General features: G+C 42.2%; 1 protein-coding gene across 2 annotated transcripts in view; it reads left to right on the top strand.

The window, feature by feature from the left end:
- The window catches only part of ANTXRL (ANTXR like), a 47,223-nt gene that overhangs the window by 15,354 nt on the left and 13,660 nt on the right, over window positions 1–18,209 (top strand). For both annotated transcript variants that reach the window (XM_085229222.1, XM_003207995.5), the window contains 10 exons: window positions 29–97; window positions 296–376; window positions 481–541; window positions 4,294–4,392; window positions 6,247–6,316; window positions 7,948–8,026; window positions 11,929–12,024; window positions 12,595–12,633; window positions 15,489–15,587; window positions 17,191–17,358. In XM_085229222.1, the coding sequence (XP_085085348.1) occupies window positions 29–97; window positions 296–376; window positions 481–541; window positions 4,294–4,392; window positions 6,247–6,316; window positions 7,948–8,026; window positions 11,929–12,024; window positions 12,595–12,633; window positions 15,489–15,587; window positions 17,191–17,358 (861 nt within the window). The remainder of the gene's footprint in view (window positions 1–28; window positions 98–295; window positions 377–480; window positions 542–4,293; window positions 4,393–6,246; window positions 6,317–7,947; window positions 8,027–11,928; window positions 12,025–12,594; window positions 12,634–15,488; window positions 15,588–17,190; window positions 17,359–18,209) is intronic.

The following is an 18,209-nucleotide window of genomic DNA, read 5'->3' as shown; positions in this document are numbered from 1 at the left end:
GCACTTCATGGCAATTTTTTTTGTTTAGGCCAACAGAGCCAGAAGCTTTGGAGCTATCGTTTATTGTGTTGGAGTGAAAGATTTCAATGAAACTCAGGTAATCTTGCTTGCTTTTATTTTGTTTTTCTTTTCCACTTGTAGAGAAGTAATAGCGTTAGTTGAAGGCATTTATTTAATTACTTGAGGCATAAATCATTTCATGTCACTATGATGTCTTTCAGCAAGTATGAAGGGGCCCAGTTGTATTCACTGTAATTTTATTTTCCTCATGATTTATGATTGTCTTTCTTTGCAGCTGTCAACAATAGCTGACAGCATCGATCATGTTTTTCCAGTTACGGGAGGCTTTTATGCCCTAAGAGGAACCATTGATTCAGTAAGCTGGCAATTCTGAAACCTAAAAATGGGGACCCTTTCCTGTGTTATTAAAGCATAGATTAAAAATGATCACCAAAAATGCCTTTACCTTAAATCTTTCAGATTCTCAAGAAATCTTGCATTGAGATTCTTGCTGCTGAGCCATCCAGTGTTTGCGCAGGAGGTAAGCTCTCACAAAATTGGGGGTGGTAAGGCAAGTAAATGACAGTGATAAAATGCTGGTAACTACCTAATGTGGTAGCTGAAGCCTGTGGATGAGTTGGAAAGCATCTCCCAAGGCTGTGGCTGGAGCCACGAACGTCCTTTCTGAGCTTGGGAAGGAGCTGGTTTTGATACACTTATCCTCTGAATGCAGGCTTGGAGAAATGGCTGAGAGAGCATGGGGGCAACTGAGAAGTTGCTCTTTAAAATACCCAACAGAAAGAGGACATGTGTGGTGTAAAACTAGGTTGCTGGGGGCTATTTTGGTGCCTAACGCAACATCTCATAAATTTCTGGAAAGACTGCATTCAGTGGATCTGCTAGGGCTTGTCAGCATTTAAAACAAGACTGCAGAACATTCACACATACTTGAACCAGATGTAATGAACTGCAAAGGCGGAGATACCTGACATGCTTTCCAAAGCATTAGTGTTTTACTTAGTTGCAGTGAAAGAACTACTAGGGTAGCAAATGAGAAGAATCACCAGAGGAGCTGCTGGTAACTTCATGCCTTTCCTGTTTAGGATTTTTAACTTGCACTTGTTCCTGTTTATGTTAGTGATCTGCTATATTTTTCCTACTTAAGAGACTATTGCAGCAGAGTGAGAGTGACAGCATAAGCTTGCTGGAAGGTGTTGTTTATAACGTGGTTATTTAGATCTCTTACTGTCTTGTGTTCACTTCCTTATATGCTGAGGAAGTGAGTGCACGCAAATTAAGGATGCCTGAAAGCTGACCTTGAAAACATGGATAGAAATGAGAGATTCAGGAAAAACCTATTAAATAGCACAAAGAAGATAAATTGTTCGTTCTTCATTTCCACATATTAATCACAGCATGGTAATGCCCTGAGTATTTAAATTTCATATAAAATATCCTTGTATCTTTCCAATTATTTCTAAATAGGTGATTGTGAGGCAGATGTTTGTCATAATATTATCTCTGGAAAATCTCAAAAAGGAAATATGCTTTTAAGAATTTCCTTTTCCTCTGCAGACTGCAGAATTTATTTAAAAAAAAAAAAAAATTAAAATCTTTGACTTTACATTTTTTATTTCATAGGAATTAATTTTTATTTCTTGTATTTCAGGCAATTTTGGATAATAAATTATTGCAAGTTTTCTTGCTTATTAAACATTGTTTTTAGCTAAACAGAAATGAGAGCTCCAGTAGGGATTTGGCACAATGTAAGAATATTGAAGGGTGACATCTGAAAAAAAAAAACTTCAGAAAAATATATTTTCAGAAGATTTGACTTCTTGAAAGTGGATGTGTTTCTGCAAAACCTGCAAAATTGTTTTGAAAAAGCAATCAGCTTGGTTTGCATGTATGCTGCTTACATGCATAAACTCAGGAGCTCGTTCTGTCTCCGCTGACAGAGCCATCCAGCAAAGGTGGGCTCAGGGTGAAGCATGTTGCTGAATCACTAGGACACTAGGAAGATGAGGAACTCGCATGTATGATGGTTTGCTTATAGTAGCAGGGAGTTCGAAAGTAGGAAGAAGCCACAAGCACAGCTTTATGTGGTACAGGCTGTCAGCGTGGGTTAAGTCGTTTTTGACACCAAAAACTGAGCACATAATAGGTTTTCCTATGAGCCAAGTCCTGCCGTCCTTACCTGGAATGAACCTGAAAGAGTTCTTAGAGCACAAGATTACACTCCAGCTTGGCTTTATCATCTTGAGTAATCCTATTTACTTCAACAGAGCCAGAGGCTCCTCTTTATAGCTCTTTGTTTGCACCACTGTCTCCTGGAGGGGATCTCCTTGGATTGAAAACCTTTTTTTCACCATAGTGTGAATCCAGGTCTTGAGTCCAGTTCACTGAACAGCCAGATACAGCTCTATGTGTAATGTGACTTTTAAAAATACGTATTCAGAAGTGAGCACAGGAAAGTCCAGGGTCATCTGAAGTCATATCAAAATTTTAATACTCTTTAAATTTCCATAATCACTTAGTAGAATTTACTGGTAATGTATATCAGAAGTAATGTACAGCCAGAAGTAAGATCATTTGGTTGTAAAATTCTATATGAAAATATCTATCTTGTGCCTTTAGAGCTGCCTGAAATTTAAAACATAGTATTTTCTAGAAATTTAAGGTTGGTCATCTTTTTTTTATCTAGTTGGGAATTTTATTCTTTTTTTTTTTTTTTAAAAAAAAAAGCAATTCTTTATTTTAGAGTTTTGATTAAAAAATACTCAATTTTTCAGAAGTGTCATACATACATTGTGATGTTCTCCAGCAAGGAAGCTTACTTGTTTGTATCCTGAAACTGTGGAGCTATGCATGCATTTTATACTCACTTATCTAAGGAGATGAAAACTAGTTGAGAATTTAATCAGTATTTTTCCTGAATTTCTAGAATCTGACAGGAGAGCAGGAGGGCTTGGGGTTGGTCTCTGGAAGCTGTTCTAAACCAGGGATTAGAACAGACTGACCCACTCCTTGCAGCTGTTATTGCAAGTCATAATTACCACTGTGCTGGTGATTCCTTGGGTTCTCAGCTTCATTTTTATTTTGTGAAAGACTTAGTAAGTTGCTGATGGAATGATTTCCATGTGGTTGCAGCTGAATTACGACAACTCCTGTTGGGGCTGTGACTCCCCATGACAAAGCTATCCAGCAAGTCCATTTGCAAATTGATCTAGTCGTGTTATGACAGCTATCTGATGCTTAATGCTTTCTGACCCTGCAAATTTGTTGTCCCCGCTGTGGAGAAATGTAGTTTGGTCCTTTCTGTTCCCTCTGATTTGAAGTGACCAAGACATGCAGCCTGTAAACAGGCTATCGGTGCAGCAGCAGAGGTGCCTCCTATTCTGTTTGACAGCATCATTGCTTTGATTATGCTTACGGTATGAGGATGTGATTGAAAGGTTTTGTTGGATGTGGCATCCTACTGGCCACATCAACTCCCAGGTGTGGATGCAAGTCGTCAGCTTCTCATCAGAGTCACAGAAGCGGAGCCGACAGCACAGCCAGCGCACACCAGCTCCAACCTACCATCTCGCTGCCAGCGCTGCCCGGTTATTTCAGTGCTGACCTTTTTCCCTTCGCTGTCTTGTCAAAAGCTGCAATCTGTGAGCTGACGGTAACTAAGGAAGAAAAGGACGCAGCCAGAGCCAGGGCACAAAATTAAATGGAATTAGCCACTTCAACAGACTGTAACCCAGAACATGCTAATGTTTGGGAGTGTTAGAAGGGGCAGACTTCTCAGTGGCAACCAGCAAATCCCGTACCAGCTGTCCACATTTCCTCACAAGTCTGGGATTGAAACTCAATTGTCAGCTTGTGTTGGTGGGCAGGTTATTCCAAAGAAAGTTCTCACAAGTGACTGTGCAGAATGGCAGTGATGGGTAAAAGAAGAGGTAATCACTCCTGACAATAGTAGACCTCTAGATGTAGATTTTTACTCTTGATGTTTTGTGTTGAAAGATTCAGTTAAATCTTTATGGTTGCTGCCTTTCAGGATAGGGGAGGATACTGCAACTTTATTTCAGCAAGCTGCTTTCCTGTAAAATTGAGAAACAAAAACAAACTTTCTTATCTGGGCATTTAGATCACTAGGTGGGCAGGCTACAAGCTGCATCAGTGTGGAAGTTGGGATTCAGACGTAGGGCAGAGGACAGCTGTCATCATGTACTTCAAACCACTCTAGAAGGGAATGCTGTATTTGAGCCATTTTTCATGATGCTTCTGTACTTCTATTTGCAGAACCCTTTCAAGTTGTGGTAAGAGGCAATGGTTTTTATCATGCAAGAAATATCGACCAGGTACTCTGCAGCTTCAAACTCAATGACAGCCTTACTATCAGTAAGTCTGATGGGAGGGGTTCCATATCTCCTGTGACTGTGTCACCACATGGGATGCAGCCCTCCTCCCATTTGCATCAGGGAGCCATGTAGTGGCTGTGGGGGGAGGTGGGTGAGGACCTTTATCTGGTAGGAGCTTGAAACTCATCCTTCTTCAATCTTAAAACCTTTGGGCACTGTGTTGTGTGGGATTAAGCAGGAGATGCTGCTGTACAGTGAATTTCAGCATTGCTGTAATGATTCACATGGGGAATGCATATGGCTGGTGAGGACTGGGCATCAAGTTTTAACAAGGAGAAATAAAATATCTTCCTGTCTTCTATTTCACCTTCAGTAAAAGTAAATAATGCTACCTTAATGCCCTGACGATGTGTTTAAGCTATTTATTCACTGATTCAGAAGATGCTTACTATAAAGTAGGGCCCTTCAGCCCCTGCTTCGCTCCTCTCTGGCGCAAGTTGCTGATCTCATGGCAGAGAATGTTGAAAGGTGGAAAATCCCTGTAATCGCTGTGGGGTTTTTGGTTAGCTGTCTCAGCAACCAGGCAAAGGCCTGAATGGCCAAAAAAGATCAGTTTCTCAGCAATCCTCTCCTTTTCCCTGAGAAGCAGGGTGTCTGGTGAGGTGGAGCATGGCATGGAGGGGGGAACTTTGTTCCTTCTGAATGTGTTGCCCTTGTTGGCTGGACACAGTAGAGGCTTTCATTCTCTACCACAGCCAGACTGGTGCCTTCCCTAGCAGTGAATTCACTTACAAGAGAGTGCTATGAATTGCTCCTTCATTTCCCATCCCAGTTGCCTCCATGAAGGCTGCGTTAAATAAACTCTGGTGGTCTCATTCCCATCAGGCTTACAGATGCTCTTTGCTGGGGATTTGTTTCTTGTGGCTTATCAGGTAGCCAGACTTCTGGCTTTTTCTGTCTTGCCCCTAATCCACTGGCACTTTGACTGGATTTTACACTGCAAGTGCTAGGGCTGACCTGGAAGTAGTGAGGAGGAAAATGGCCTTAATTATAAATCTCCTCCATGGTGTGTTTTGCTCAGGTTAGCTGATATCATGAGATGCTGATCTATGCTGTCTGTGCTTCTCCCCTTTTCCCCACCCCTTAGCCTGGCCCTAGAACATACCACTGCAACTTCCCTTCTTCAGCAGAGATGAAGCCTCAGAAATGAGCTATGTTTTCAGATGAGCTGGAGTGGGTGATGCAGGAAGGATCAATTCTCGTATCTGTTGCTGCTGGAGTTACTATTTTTTTTTTTTTTCCTACATACAAAAAATGATCAAGCCTCTAAAGTTATAAATAAGTGGGTAGCTTTTACCAGCCCCAAGCTTCCTTGGGGGTGAAGAGGTTGCCTGGGATGACTCTTCACTGTCTTTTTCTGGCCAGGCACCTTAGTGCTTTGTTGGGTCACTTGGAGTGAAGTTACAGTAGCAACTTGTCTGCTCTCATGCCTCAGTCACTCACTCTTAGGGTAGTTCAGTTTTGTTTATACTTTTGGTCCCTTTTGATCCCTTGAGTAACCAGAGGGGTCAGAGTATTCAGTATAAGTAGATTTTGCATGTGCTTTTCAGGTAGCCAAGATGAGTGTTGCTCAAAGGTAGCTTCCAAATGGCTGACCACTGCTGTCAGGAACGGAAATCCTCCATTTCCTAGTGTGGTACCTCTAGCCTGATCATACCATATTAGCATCGCCAAGAATGGTCATCTCAATATTTGGCTTTATAATCAGTACCACTTGGGAGTATTGATTCTTGCCCTTACTGTGGCTCCCATTAATGTCAACACTTCTTCAGCGAATGACCTACATGGGACAATCTATATTTTTAAATCTGACAGTATGTTAATTCCTTTTCAGATGAGAAGCCGACGCTTGTTCGCGACACTTATCTGCTCTGTCCTGCCCCGGTGATTGAAGATGATGGACAGTAAGTATTGCACTTCTAGTATGTGAGGGGAGAGGGAGCTTCTTATGAGGATGTCACTGAGCCAGGGGCTTAGAATTTTGCCTGAAGTGCCAAGCTAAAAAGGCTTTGTAACGTGAGTAGGGCCATCCCATATGTACAAAATCATCTCCTAGTATGAACCAGCACAGCTTCATTCAATACTGGGTCTTTGGCATAGCTTAACCAAATGCTTTGTTGGGCTATGATCACCTACAGTGGTCTTGCAGCATTGGAGATGAAACTGGCACGAATAGTAGTGTAATATTTTATGTTTTTGAGTTCATTGGTGCTCTTTGCCAGTCTGGCACTGGTGGGGAGAGTCAGCAGTTGTGTATGTGATCCTCTAGGTTTATGTATGGAGTACTGCAGCCATATGTACTGCTGGACCCAACAGGAGGTAAAAATAGGGCTGGTGATTAAAAAAACTCCCACATCAGCTGTGCTACCGACTTCTCGCTTCATTGGACTAACACCATGCATGCTGTCTCCAGAGGTGCCAATGATTATGGTGACTCAGCATGCCCATGTTAGGCCTCACTCTGCTTCAGTGGATGCTGGTGGGTGTTAGGGTCCTGCCCAGGATGCTGCAGTCCAAATAGTAGCAGGTGTTTCTGCACTACAGCTCCAGAAGTTGAGGGCCCTGCCTGAGAGGGGCTGTCTAACAGGTCTTCATGGTAATCTCCCCACGTGAACCCAATGCAGCTGAAATGCTGTCAGCTGTGAGATGACTTAAAGAAAAATAGAGTTAATGAGAAGAATGGGGACAGAGGATTTTTGAGTATGCCTATGCCATTTCTCCTCAGCTCTGTTTCTATTCCCTTTTTTCCAGGCCAAAAGTTAATTGAATTCCAAGCAATCTTTTTCATTTTGGTAGAAAATTGATGCTTGATTTGAATTCCTTTGCTGCTGTTGTAGATGTTACTTCCTGTGTTTTGACCCTGATCTGCTTTGGCTAGCACTGGTATTTTTCAGCTGTCTTACAGACTCCATGAAGACATGGCACAAGGCTTGTGGCTTCCTCCTTGGTGATCTAGGTCCTTAAATACCTTACAGAGATTGAGGGGAAAGCTTCCCTCTCCTTCCCTACCTGTGGGGCTGCTTTTTTTTTTTTTCTTCAGACTTTTTTCTCTGATGCTGGAGAATGATTAAAGCTGGATTTTTGCTTTAATTTCACTGTCATTTACATCTTTTTCCTCTGACCTCATGCAAGACTCTGACTTTCTTTGGATATATTTAAAAACAAACAAAACCAGTCTGTCTCTTTGCAGAAACAGTTTAAAATAAAAGCAAAGGCTTCTTGTGCTATCTAGGATAGTATTGCAAGCATCTGAGATTTCATTTTAGCTCTATCCTAGTGCCCTTTTCCCCAGGTAAGATGAAAGTTTTATGATAAAGAGCATATGCCCCAAATCAATTAAGCCAATGTAGAAGGGATGACTCCCGGGCAAGTAGAGGGAGAGCAGCAGGTAAGCACCTGCAGCCACAGAATGCCTTGACTCAGCAGAGAATGTTACCCATGCATGTTCATGAGCCAACGGCTAAAACAGCTAGAATAAAAGGAACAATGGATATAGAGATGACACTAAAAATAAGTGTATCTGTTTGTGCTTTAGGGTGGTTTTCCTACAAGTCAGCATGAACAATGGGCTAACGTTCATCTCCAGCTCTGTCAGCATCACCAGCACACAGTGTGTAAGTAATTGCAATGGGGCTTGACAGAGAAACCGTGAGATCATGGGAAGCGGCGATGGCTCTTCAGGCAAACTTCCTTGACTGAGCATGAGTTCCCTGTAGCTGCAGCACCATGGTTGTTGACTGGACCCCAGCAATTTTTTTTGCAAAATCACCAGGCTGGTTAAGACTAAACCATTACTGATGGTGACTAGATCATGGTAGATTTACAGATGGAACATTTATAACAAAAACACTCCCTGCCCATTCCTATTTCAGGACAAAGAGAAGCCCTTTAGGATCTACCTAAAAGGGAACCCAGAAAAAGGGGCAAATGAGCATCAGGAAGCAATACCCTGTTGAGCATTGGGTTACCTATGGGATCTGGAGTGAAATGTGCAGCTGCCAGGACTTACACCTAGAAGGGCCACAGCATAGAACATCTTTAAACTTTAAGGGATACTGTCTGTTCGGAGCTTACTACGTTTGTTCTTAGACGTCCACAAATTTACCTCTAGTTCAGGCATTTTTCACTTCCAGTGAGGTGATTGCTTTTCTCTTGGTGTCATGTGGAATGTCATAGGGAATGGCCAAAAAGAGATAATATCCTCTCATTCTGGAGTGAGATTCCTGGTACCAGGCTGCTGCCCAGCCCAGCAAAGGGAGGATGTGCTGCTGTGGGATAGCAGTGGCTGGGATACATACCTCCTGGTTGATGTCAGGCAGACCACTTATCCCCAGGGTAAGAGATCTAAGTGATCTTTAATCAAACTTGATTTTAGAATAAATTAAAAAAAAGAGAGAGGGAAACAAAAAGCTGATACCAGTACTTGGTGCAAGCTAACAACAGTTTGCTTTAGCTAAAGATTTGGCCTTGTGCTTGTAGTCTAAAAAAATTGCCAAAGAACCTGATACCAACCAAGCATTCGGTATTGAATTTGAGCTTTATTGTTACAAGTGTCAGAAGGACTTTTATAGCCTACACCAAATGCTGTCATATTGGTTTGTAATCATCATTGGCCTTTCTGACAGCTGCAGAGCAGAAGGGCAGGAATGAAGACAAACAGTGACTGGAGCTTACAGATCTGATTTCATGATGTTTTCTGCATTGCAGTTGGGAAATTTTGCACCAGATTGCTGGAACAGCCCAGGGTGTGTGGATGCAGAGTCCAGCAGAGATGATTTTGCTGCTTCATCTGTTTTATTATTTTGTTTTCTTTTCCAAAAGTTTCCTCCAAGTTTTCTGCAGTGAAGACTTAAATTTCCACGTTTTCTACTCTTTTTTGAGCCCACAGGAAAGCACAAATATTAACTGGTGCATTTGGTTACCCTCATGTAATTTATTTCTAATGGAGGCTGAAGTCTTATCCCTAGCTGGGGGTGGATGCAGAAAGCTTTCTTCTCAATAGCCTTAGGATAAAGAGGAAACTCCAATCTCCAGTCCTGTCAATCTCGTGACTTTTGCCCAGCTCCTGCAGATTAAACATGAAGGACTCCTAATTCTCATCTGGTACAAGAAAGACCATCTCACTCCAGTTGTACCCCATAAGTGGGAAGGCTGGTGTTCACTTTCCAGCTTTGTTCTAATCTCTTTGTTTCACTCTTATTGTTTTATAGACTCCCTCCATTTCCTTTCCTCTCCTGCTCCCCTCTCTGTGAGCGGCAGCCAGCTGGCCTGCTCAGCCCTCCTCCCCAGCTGGTGCTTCTGTCCTTTCTGTACAGTAAGTATCTTCTCTTGACTTTACTCCCAAAGCCTCTGTGTGATCCCTGCACTCATTTCTGTTCAGCTGCATGAAGTCTGCTATTTCCTTTTCAAAGTCCAGCTTCACTATGATGCTTTGTGCGTTTGATCACTGAAAGAGGACTCTCTAGCTTCTTGCTGCCAACAGCTCCTGAGCTGCTGCTGGCAAATATCTCAGTGATTTATATGAGCACTTAGCATGGGAAAAGCAGTGCCTGGGAACAGGGCAAGTAGGCAGTGTGTGTTTGGAGTAACAGTAGCTGTAATATGTACATATCCATGGATCATGCACTGCATTGGTGCTATGCTTGGATTTGCTATTAAGGAGTGCATGAACTCTCCTACAAAAATGATGCTTAATCATTCTTTCATCAGCAAGCTTGCTTCACTGGGAGCTCATGCTTTCCTGGTGTATTAGTGCTACATGGAGCCATGAGTGGACCAGAGGTGGGTGGCAGCACTGAGCTGCAGCTGGGTAGTGTCTTCTAACAGGACTCCTCCTCTACCTGGCACTCCATCTTAGCCTTCTCCTGCTGCCTGACCTAACAAAAGGGGTGAGCATGTAGTGTATCCCAGAACAGAGCAATTTATTGTGTCAGTGACAAGAAGTGACAGGGCAGTGGAGAAATGGTGATGCTACAGAGTAATGGGATCCTGGGCAAAGTACCTAAGAATGGTGTAGGAGCCAAGGAGAAGTCAGTCATGTCTTGAATGTGCCAGTCCTGACAGGCCTAGGATTTGGCCTGAGGAAGAGCTGAGTACCACTCAACATCTCATCCAGATTTCACAAAGCTCTTCCCAGCTGGTGCTTTCTTTTCCACCCTCAGCCTCTTTGCTGTTTGGGGGGGAAAAACAAACCCAGTGGGTTTTATGAGAAGGAGCTAAGTATGAGATTTGTGTAGTCTTGTCATGGGAACTTGAGTAGTTTTCTTATTTAACAAGGTTTAATCTTACGGATTTTGTCCTACACTGGAACTTGCTTTCTTTCTGTTTATTCTCCTAACTATCCCTGTTTGAAAATGCCATATAGCTTTTTCTTTTAGCCAGTTCCCATTCCCTCAGCCTGACTTACAGACCTTTCTTCAAGCTCTTTACCTTTTCCTGGTCCTAGGCTGTCTTCCAGTTTGCTGCCAGATTTTTCCTGTTCTCTGGTATTCCTGTTGCTGGTGAATTGAACCTCTTAAACTCAGAGAACTTGCCTTTGAAGAGGTTTTCCACAACTCTGGAGCACCAGAACTAATTTTAACTCCATCCTGGAGCCCGTTGCAGTACAAGGGACCTGCACATCCCTCCATGCTACTGCCCATCTGCATCAGATGTTGGATTTTCAAAAGCCACATGCTCTGTATGTTCTGCAGGGGCCAAGCAGCACATTGAAGACCTTCTTTCCTGTAGTCATCAGAGCAGTACTTAGCCAACAGATCTTTTGAATGCATTGTCATAAATGCAACGCACAGTCCCTCGAGATTTACACAGGAAAATCAGAGCTTTGAGTCTCCTTGGTTTTCTGGTTACTCTGGAGATCCAATTTCAAGTATTAACACTTCTTTTTAATTTAAAAAAATTGACCACTGTTTTGAATATAGATCCTCCCTGGCCCACAACTCCCACTTGCAGAGTAGGTAGAATCAGGAATGATCAAGACAAGGCAATCCTGAGAAGCTCACCAAGAATCAGCAGTACTAAGGACTAGTTTTTCTAAGTGCTCAGGCTGGGATTGTGTGCAGCTCAAGGCAACAGGGGCAGGCTTAGGAGCTGATGAGGCTGAGCTAATAATAAATTGTATGATGTTGATACGCTGACAATTACCTGTATAATTTTAGCTGCAACATTCCCGTTCTTAGAGTATCAGCATTGATACATTATGCATTTCTAGTAATGAAATATTATTCTGCACCGTTGAGTTTGATCATGTAGTTTGAAATATCCTTCTGACAGTACTAAGGGACCTCTCAGGACAAGTTTGGGGATAGTTTGTAGACAGTTTTATCACCTTTGAATCTAGTGAGCTGTAAGCATACCATGATATCCTAATGATGAGAGTAATGATCTGCACCGCCGAAGTGAGGCCATGTAATGTCGGAAACCTGGCTTGTTTGCTCAGTCTACTTGTATAACTTCAGGCCTCCTACCTCATTTGTGATGTATGCAGATAACTCAAAGGCAATCATCTTGTTTGCAGCTGACTGGAACCATCCTTTTCATTGCTCTCCTGATTCTCTTTTTGCTACTGGCTCTTGCTCTTCTTTGGTGGTTCTGGCCCCTTTGCTGCACGGTGGTAAGTACAGATTTATTTACTTCTTTTTTTAACTCGATATCAAGTTCTTTTTCTTTGCTTCTTGCTAAAACGATAATGATGATTTGGACTTCCTGTAGTAATGAGCCAAATGGCTTGACTGTACAGTGTTAGTGATCCTGTAATGCATTCAATTCAGCAGAGCAGGCTGAATTTAAGATCTAAATCTTACCTAATGTCAGATTGGAGACTTCACTGAGTGAAATGATGACTAGATATCTTGAGATTTACATTAATGAATTTCTCTGCAAACCTTTTAAAGCACCTGTAAAATAGTATTGCTTAAAAATAACTTGTTAAACATGTAAGTCATAGCGAATCTGTGGGGCTGAAACTCTGGGCATTTCACAGGGTCAGGGCTGGATACATGCATATGATGGTACTGGTGCTGCATGGATATTCCTATCAGTGTTTATGTGCTCTGTGGTTGAATGTGAGGAAATAGAGCCAGGCAACCTATCTATGATAAGCAAAAAGTACAGAGAGCATAGCCCTGATATGGAAGAAACCCTGCCATTAACTCAGATTACTCCTACTGCTTGTATATTCCAGGTGATCAAGGAGCCACCTCCACCACCTCCTCCAGAGCCTGTAAGTATGTTATTTCTGACCTATCACATTGTCTGCAGCTGCTGTAGTGCAGTGTGCTGCCCACGAATGTCACTCCTGTAGGTGCCTTAATGACACCTTGAAGGCTGAGAGAGGAAGTCTCTGGGGTCAGGACAGTTATTTCTGCCTTCTGGCCTCTGTACAGCAAAGTTATTTCCATGCATATAGAGAATAGATGCCTAACTCAGAAGTCCACAACAGTTCCTACAGTTTTTTGTTCCTTCTGCTGTGCATCCGTCACATGGATCTGTAGGAAAATCTTTGCTTCTTCAGCAGCAAAACCATTGTGTTTAAAGCTGTCCCTCCTCCAGCAGAGCTGCTGTTCCCAGGAGGGGAGTACAGAACAAAGTCAGGCAGCTGAAAGAAAAGACAGTGAAGGCTGCATTCCTGTGGCTTTTGTACAGGAGAGGGAGCAGGAGGTGGGCCCTGGCTGTGGTTCTACTGCAGCCTGACCCTTGGCAGGATGCTTGGCCCTTCTGTGTTTAGGTTGTGAGCTGCTGGAGGAAGGGTTGTACTTTCTTTGAGATGGTAACTCACAGAGACCCTGGTCTCAGATTTGGTTTCACTCTGTTATTTTGATAGAAATAATAGCAATAAATAAACGTATCTCCAGAATGAACTCAGGGCTGTCTTTATTCCTTCTCTAGGCACAGACAGCTAAAGGGTGGGAAAATATTTACCCAACCCACAACAGAAGCTTACAACTTGCTGCTAACTTGCTGTTACATGGCACGAGTATCAGGAGGCAACCACAGCTGCAGCTTTGAGGTTGCCAGAGGCTGCCATTGCTGTCTCTGTGATTCTGTTGCTTGCCCTGAGCAGCAGGATGGTGACAATTTGACTTGAGAATATGCACCAAAATCATTCTGGTTTTGGAGTGATTAATGTTGTCATGAGGCATAACAACAGCCATGCTGTGTTTGAGGGAGATTTCAGAGAGCTTTGCACCCTGGCAGTAGAGTTTCCAGATGCTTTGGGATTATTCTGATCAGCAGAGAGATTAGGCCAGCACACATCCTCTTTAAGCTTCCTGAAATACAAGAAAATACAGATGTTGCCCATCTCTGTACTTGGTCCTGAGTCTACCCGCCATGGATCACTGTTTCAGGATACATAGCACTAGCCTCCCCATGTACAGCATCCTATCCTTTACCTGATATAGTCTGGCACTAATGCTATTTAACTGAATATAGATATCTAAATCTTGTTTGAAACCACAGGTATTCGATTTCTAACACTTCTCAAAATGTACATGGTGGTTTTTAGTGTTGCTTTGCTATATATGTTTAATGTAGGACTTATTTAGTATAAACTCCTTATCAACTTGAAAAGCATAAGCCATCATTAACAGTCCTGCTACTATCAGGTTTTCCTGATGATGGAATGAGAGTTGTTAGATGCAAAGAATTTAAATCTGTTAGATTCCATGGAAGAGGCAGGGTTTTTTAACGTAATACTCTAGTCCATACAAAGTGAAACACAAATGAATTTAAACTGCTGATGTAGTTCATTGGGTGCTTTCTTAGATGTGGTACAAAATGGGTTTGTGTATTACAGTCAACCAAAACATCAACAAAACAATCATGCAACAACTTCTTTGTCTATTTCTGTGAGTTAGGGGTTGAAAAATCCCATAGAAGCAATGGAAATGTCAACTCTAGTCTTGCCTGGCCATACTAAAGAATTTGTTGGAGGAACTGACCCATAGCTGAGAGTTGAGATGTCACCGAATAAATGATGGAAATAGGTCTCTCCAAAGCACGACCGAAGAGTTAAATAAGAATAAACATAAATGAAGACAAGCTTTTTAGAAGATCTTTTGGAAGATCTTTTTAGAAGATTGGCTTTTGGACTCTCAGCTTCATATTCATAGAGATGCATAAGGGCCACTTCAAGAAAATGTCATTAAGTAACCTGGTAATGAATTATGTCCTCTGCTAATTGAGTTTCACTTGATTTCTTTTTTGTTTTATTTATATTTTTAATAAAAATGGATTCCAAAAAGAGCTTCTAGAACTGTACTTATGGTGTGACTTTTGGCTGTCTTGACTCAGTGTAATGACTGAGTCTGAGAAGTCCCAGTGACTTCTCCCAGCTCAGGATGATAGAATTGGGAAAGTGTTCCCAGGGTTTTTGAACCAGAAACATTTGCCAGCTTTTAGTTATGCAAGAACAGAACAGTGAACATGAAGTAAAACCCTGATTCAGATTCTCCCACGTTCAGAAGAAAAAAAAAAAAAAAAAAAATCAAGTCTTTATAATTACAGGTCAGACTCTGGATCTGAGCTTCCTGAAAATTTGGAGATGCTCCAGTCTCAGTTCCAGCTCCAAACTGTACAGCTTGAGCCAGACTCTACAAAGAATCAAGCAGCACAGAACAACTGGTTACAGCTGCCATGAGAAAAGGGCTTGATGCACATGTTAGAAATCTCACAGTGGTAGCTTTTTCCCTGTTAGGTGACATTTAATTCTAAAGGCCCAATTAATAAATGAGTCCTTTGGGTTAGCTGATTGCAGCATTTTCTGCACAGCTTAGTGACAAGCCAGTATAATGTGCAATTCATCTGCACTTTGCTGTCCCTTAAAAGTCAGTTGTGATTTTGAAGCTCAATGCATGTTTGATTAAATAAAAGCTGCCTGAAGAGAAGAGGGGAATAGGCAGTCCTCCTTGGCTTCCCCAGTTAAAATTGCAGCTGCAGAGACAAGAGACTTTTTTGTTTTTTGTCAGCAAGTAAGTGTAACGCACAAAGCCAAATATCCAAGGATTGAACCGTAGGATGTTCATTTTTTCCCATTTATGTGAGAACAACAATAACATCTCCCTGTCTTTCCCACAGGAGTCAGATGATGAAGATGGATTGCCGAAGAAAAAGTGGCCAACCGTGGATGCATCTTATTATGGAGGCCGAGGTGTTGGTGGAATTAAGAGGATGGAGGTATTGTGGTTTTTTTCTGCTATAGTTCCTTGTAAATGGTCTCAACTATATACTTTAACGATGTTTTTGTGCAAACAAACAAAAATCCTACTTATTTGGTTGGAATACAGGCCAGGATTTAATTAAGGCTTGTCTACCTGATTGCACCTGCCATCCAAATATCAGACATTGAGCTGCCACATTTGCATGAGTAATTAATTGAATGCAGCAGGGGAAAATTTGCAGGTTAAGGAATGAGATAAGCACCAAAAGTTCTAATTTACTGAGTCAAACCCTTCAGTTAGAGCAGTTGGCTCCTATTCTGTTGTCTACTGCAGAGTTGCACTGGTTTTTAGTATTTGAGCATGTCATCCGTGCTATTCATTGGTAGCTGGAAGCAGTTGGGTTTGGGAATTAAAAACAGTAGATTTGGTTTTTTTGGGTTTTTTTTTTTCCTCTTTCATTTGAGAATTAACTCCTAATGCACAAAAGCTTGCCAGGGGGTAATTTTACTCTTGGTTCTCTGCGTTGAAATTGGTCAATAAATCAAATCTTACCTTGGGATTCATGCACGACACAGTCTTGATATGTGATGAGAGGTGTTCCTTCAAAAGAAATTTGCTTTGTGCTATCCTATGGCATGTGTATTTTGGAGAGGCAGCTGATAACGCTGTGATAAGTTGCTAACTCTTACGTATCTCCACGTAATGAAACCTGTGTAATATTCCTTATCAAGGCTAATAGAAGCACAAGGCAGGAAACTATCACTCATTCATATCTGCAGAGGGTCTAATGGCAACTTGTAGGTTCCACACCAGGCACTACTACCAGATCTAACTGGCAGCTAAGGGAGGAGGGCCAGTGTGCACCAGCTGAGATTCTAGTCCAAACCAGAATTAAAGCAATGGTTTCTCAGCAAGAACCTGAAAGTCTGGAAAGCCTGTAGTCAAAGTACTGTGTCTTAACATCCTTAACCATTTTCCTCTGAAGAATGTTTATCCTTGGTGCTGAACAGCTTCATGGATCATATGCTGTCACTGAACACAGGTTCATGTTTCTGCTTGAGTCAGACTACGAAAGCAGATTTTTAGCTTGAAACGAGCAGTGTACATTGTATGAAGATGAAGTTCCTGACCTCTTTTGTGGCTGTACACGGTCTTCTTTAGAAGAACTGTTTTCACTATGGGCTGCTACTCTTAAGCTATCAAATCCTTGCCTGCTAACCCTATTTTCATTTTGGAACTAATCAACAGGAGCAGCATAAAGCTATTTATAAAGTCTGCCTTCCTTCAACTAGTGCTGATGCCTACTTTTTTGAGTGAGGCAATAAGAATACACCTGTGTCCTAGCAGAGCAGGACAGAGTGCTTTGGATTTCATTTGGAAATGGGTTAATCTGCCTTGAATGCCATAACATACCACAACGCGTCATGTTGTGCAAATGCTGGTAGTTCAGGCTGCTTTTCAAAGTTAACATATGGCTCGTAAGGACATATTTTTGGCCACAGTGCCTTCATGAAATTGGGTTCCTGTCTGATGATATTTGGATCACCTGATGGAAGTAGGGAAATACCTGCTTGTGGGGACCACAAGTGTCTGTACTTAATGTGCTCTTCTGGCTTCAGGTGCGGTGGGGAGATAAAGGATCAACAGAGGAAGGAGCAAAACTGGAGAAACCCAAAAATGCCATTATTAAGCTGCCGGAGCAGGAGTATGAGCCCTGGGAACCTAAGCCGAAAAAGCCCCATGTGAGAAAACCTCCTTCCCAGCGGAAGTGGTACACTCCAATCAAGGTAATGAGCCCATCTCTTAGTTTTATGAAGTCTATTTCGTCCTTCATGATACTTTCCTACCCCTTAAGTGTAGCCTTTCTTAGGCTACACTTCCTATTTAGAAAAATGGCCAATATTCCTCGATTTTGCTGCTTCTTGGAACTTACGCTGCTCCAGGCCTTGTGTTGTCTCAGTTGTCTGAGGAAAGTGGAGGGTGTTAAAGGGCAAGAGCAGAAATATTTCCTCCCACAGCTCACCTCTTAGTCCTTTTGCACAGTTTGGGTTTCAACAGCAGATATCCCAACTCTTCTGGCAGGGGGGCCCAGCTGCACTCCATTCTAAGGCATGCTGCAAAGAAGTTCAGATAAAGAAAGTGCCTTGTACTTGCTTTGGTTGCAGAGTGGCTAAGGCCTGGGGTTGGGATTCAGCTTTATTCCCTCATAGCTCAGCCACAAGACATAGTGTTTGATTTTAGGCGAGTCCCTCAGTCTCTCCATGCTTTTTCATCCTCATTTCTCCTGTGTCATTATAGTATCTGATGTCTCCCCATCTCTAACCTATGTATCCTCACACAACCCCATAGCTGTTATCTCAGCTTACAGCCAAGGAAGCTGGAGGGCTTGTGCTGGTGAAGGCAGTAATGTACCACACTTATCCCAGAAACTTGTGGCCAAATCCCAAACCAGTGTTTTGTGTGTGCAGAATGAGACCCCTCCCCATCCTGCTGTGTATGGTTCTCAGATGGGTTTAACAGCACTTGAATTTATTGGCTGGAAAGTACCTGTGAGTGATGCCAGCCTAGGTCTTGTGGCTGTTTATCCAGTTCAGTAGATATTCATTTTTCTGCCTTTTGTTAACGTAGCTCCTAATTG

This window comes from Meleagris gallopavo, chromosome 8 (genome assembly GCF_905368555.1).
Source record: "Meleagris gallopavo chromosome 8, MGAL_WU_HG_1.1, whole genome shotgun sequence".
Taxonomy (NCBI): Eukaryota; Metazoa; Chordata; class Aves; order Galliformes; family Phasianidae; genus Meleagris; species Meleagris gallopavo.
The sequence above is the reverse complement of the archived record's forward strand: the minus strand, read 5'-3'. Positions and strand labels throughout refer to the sequence as shown.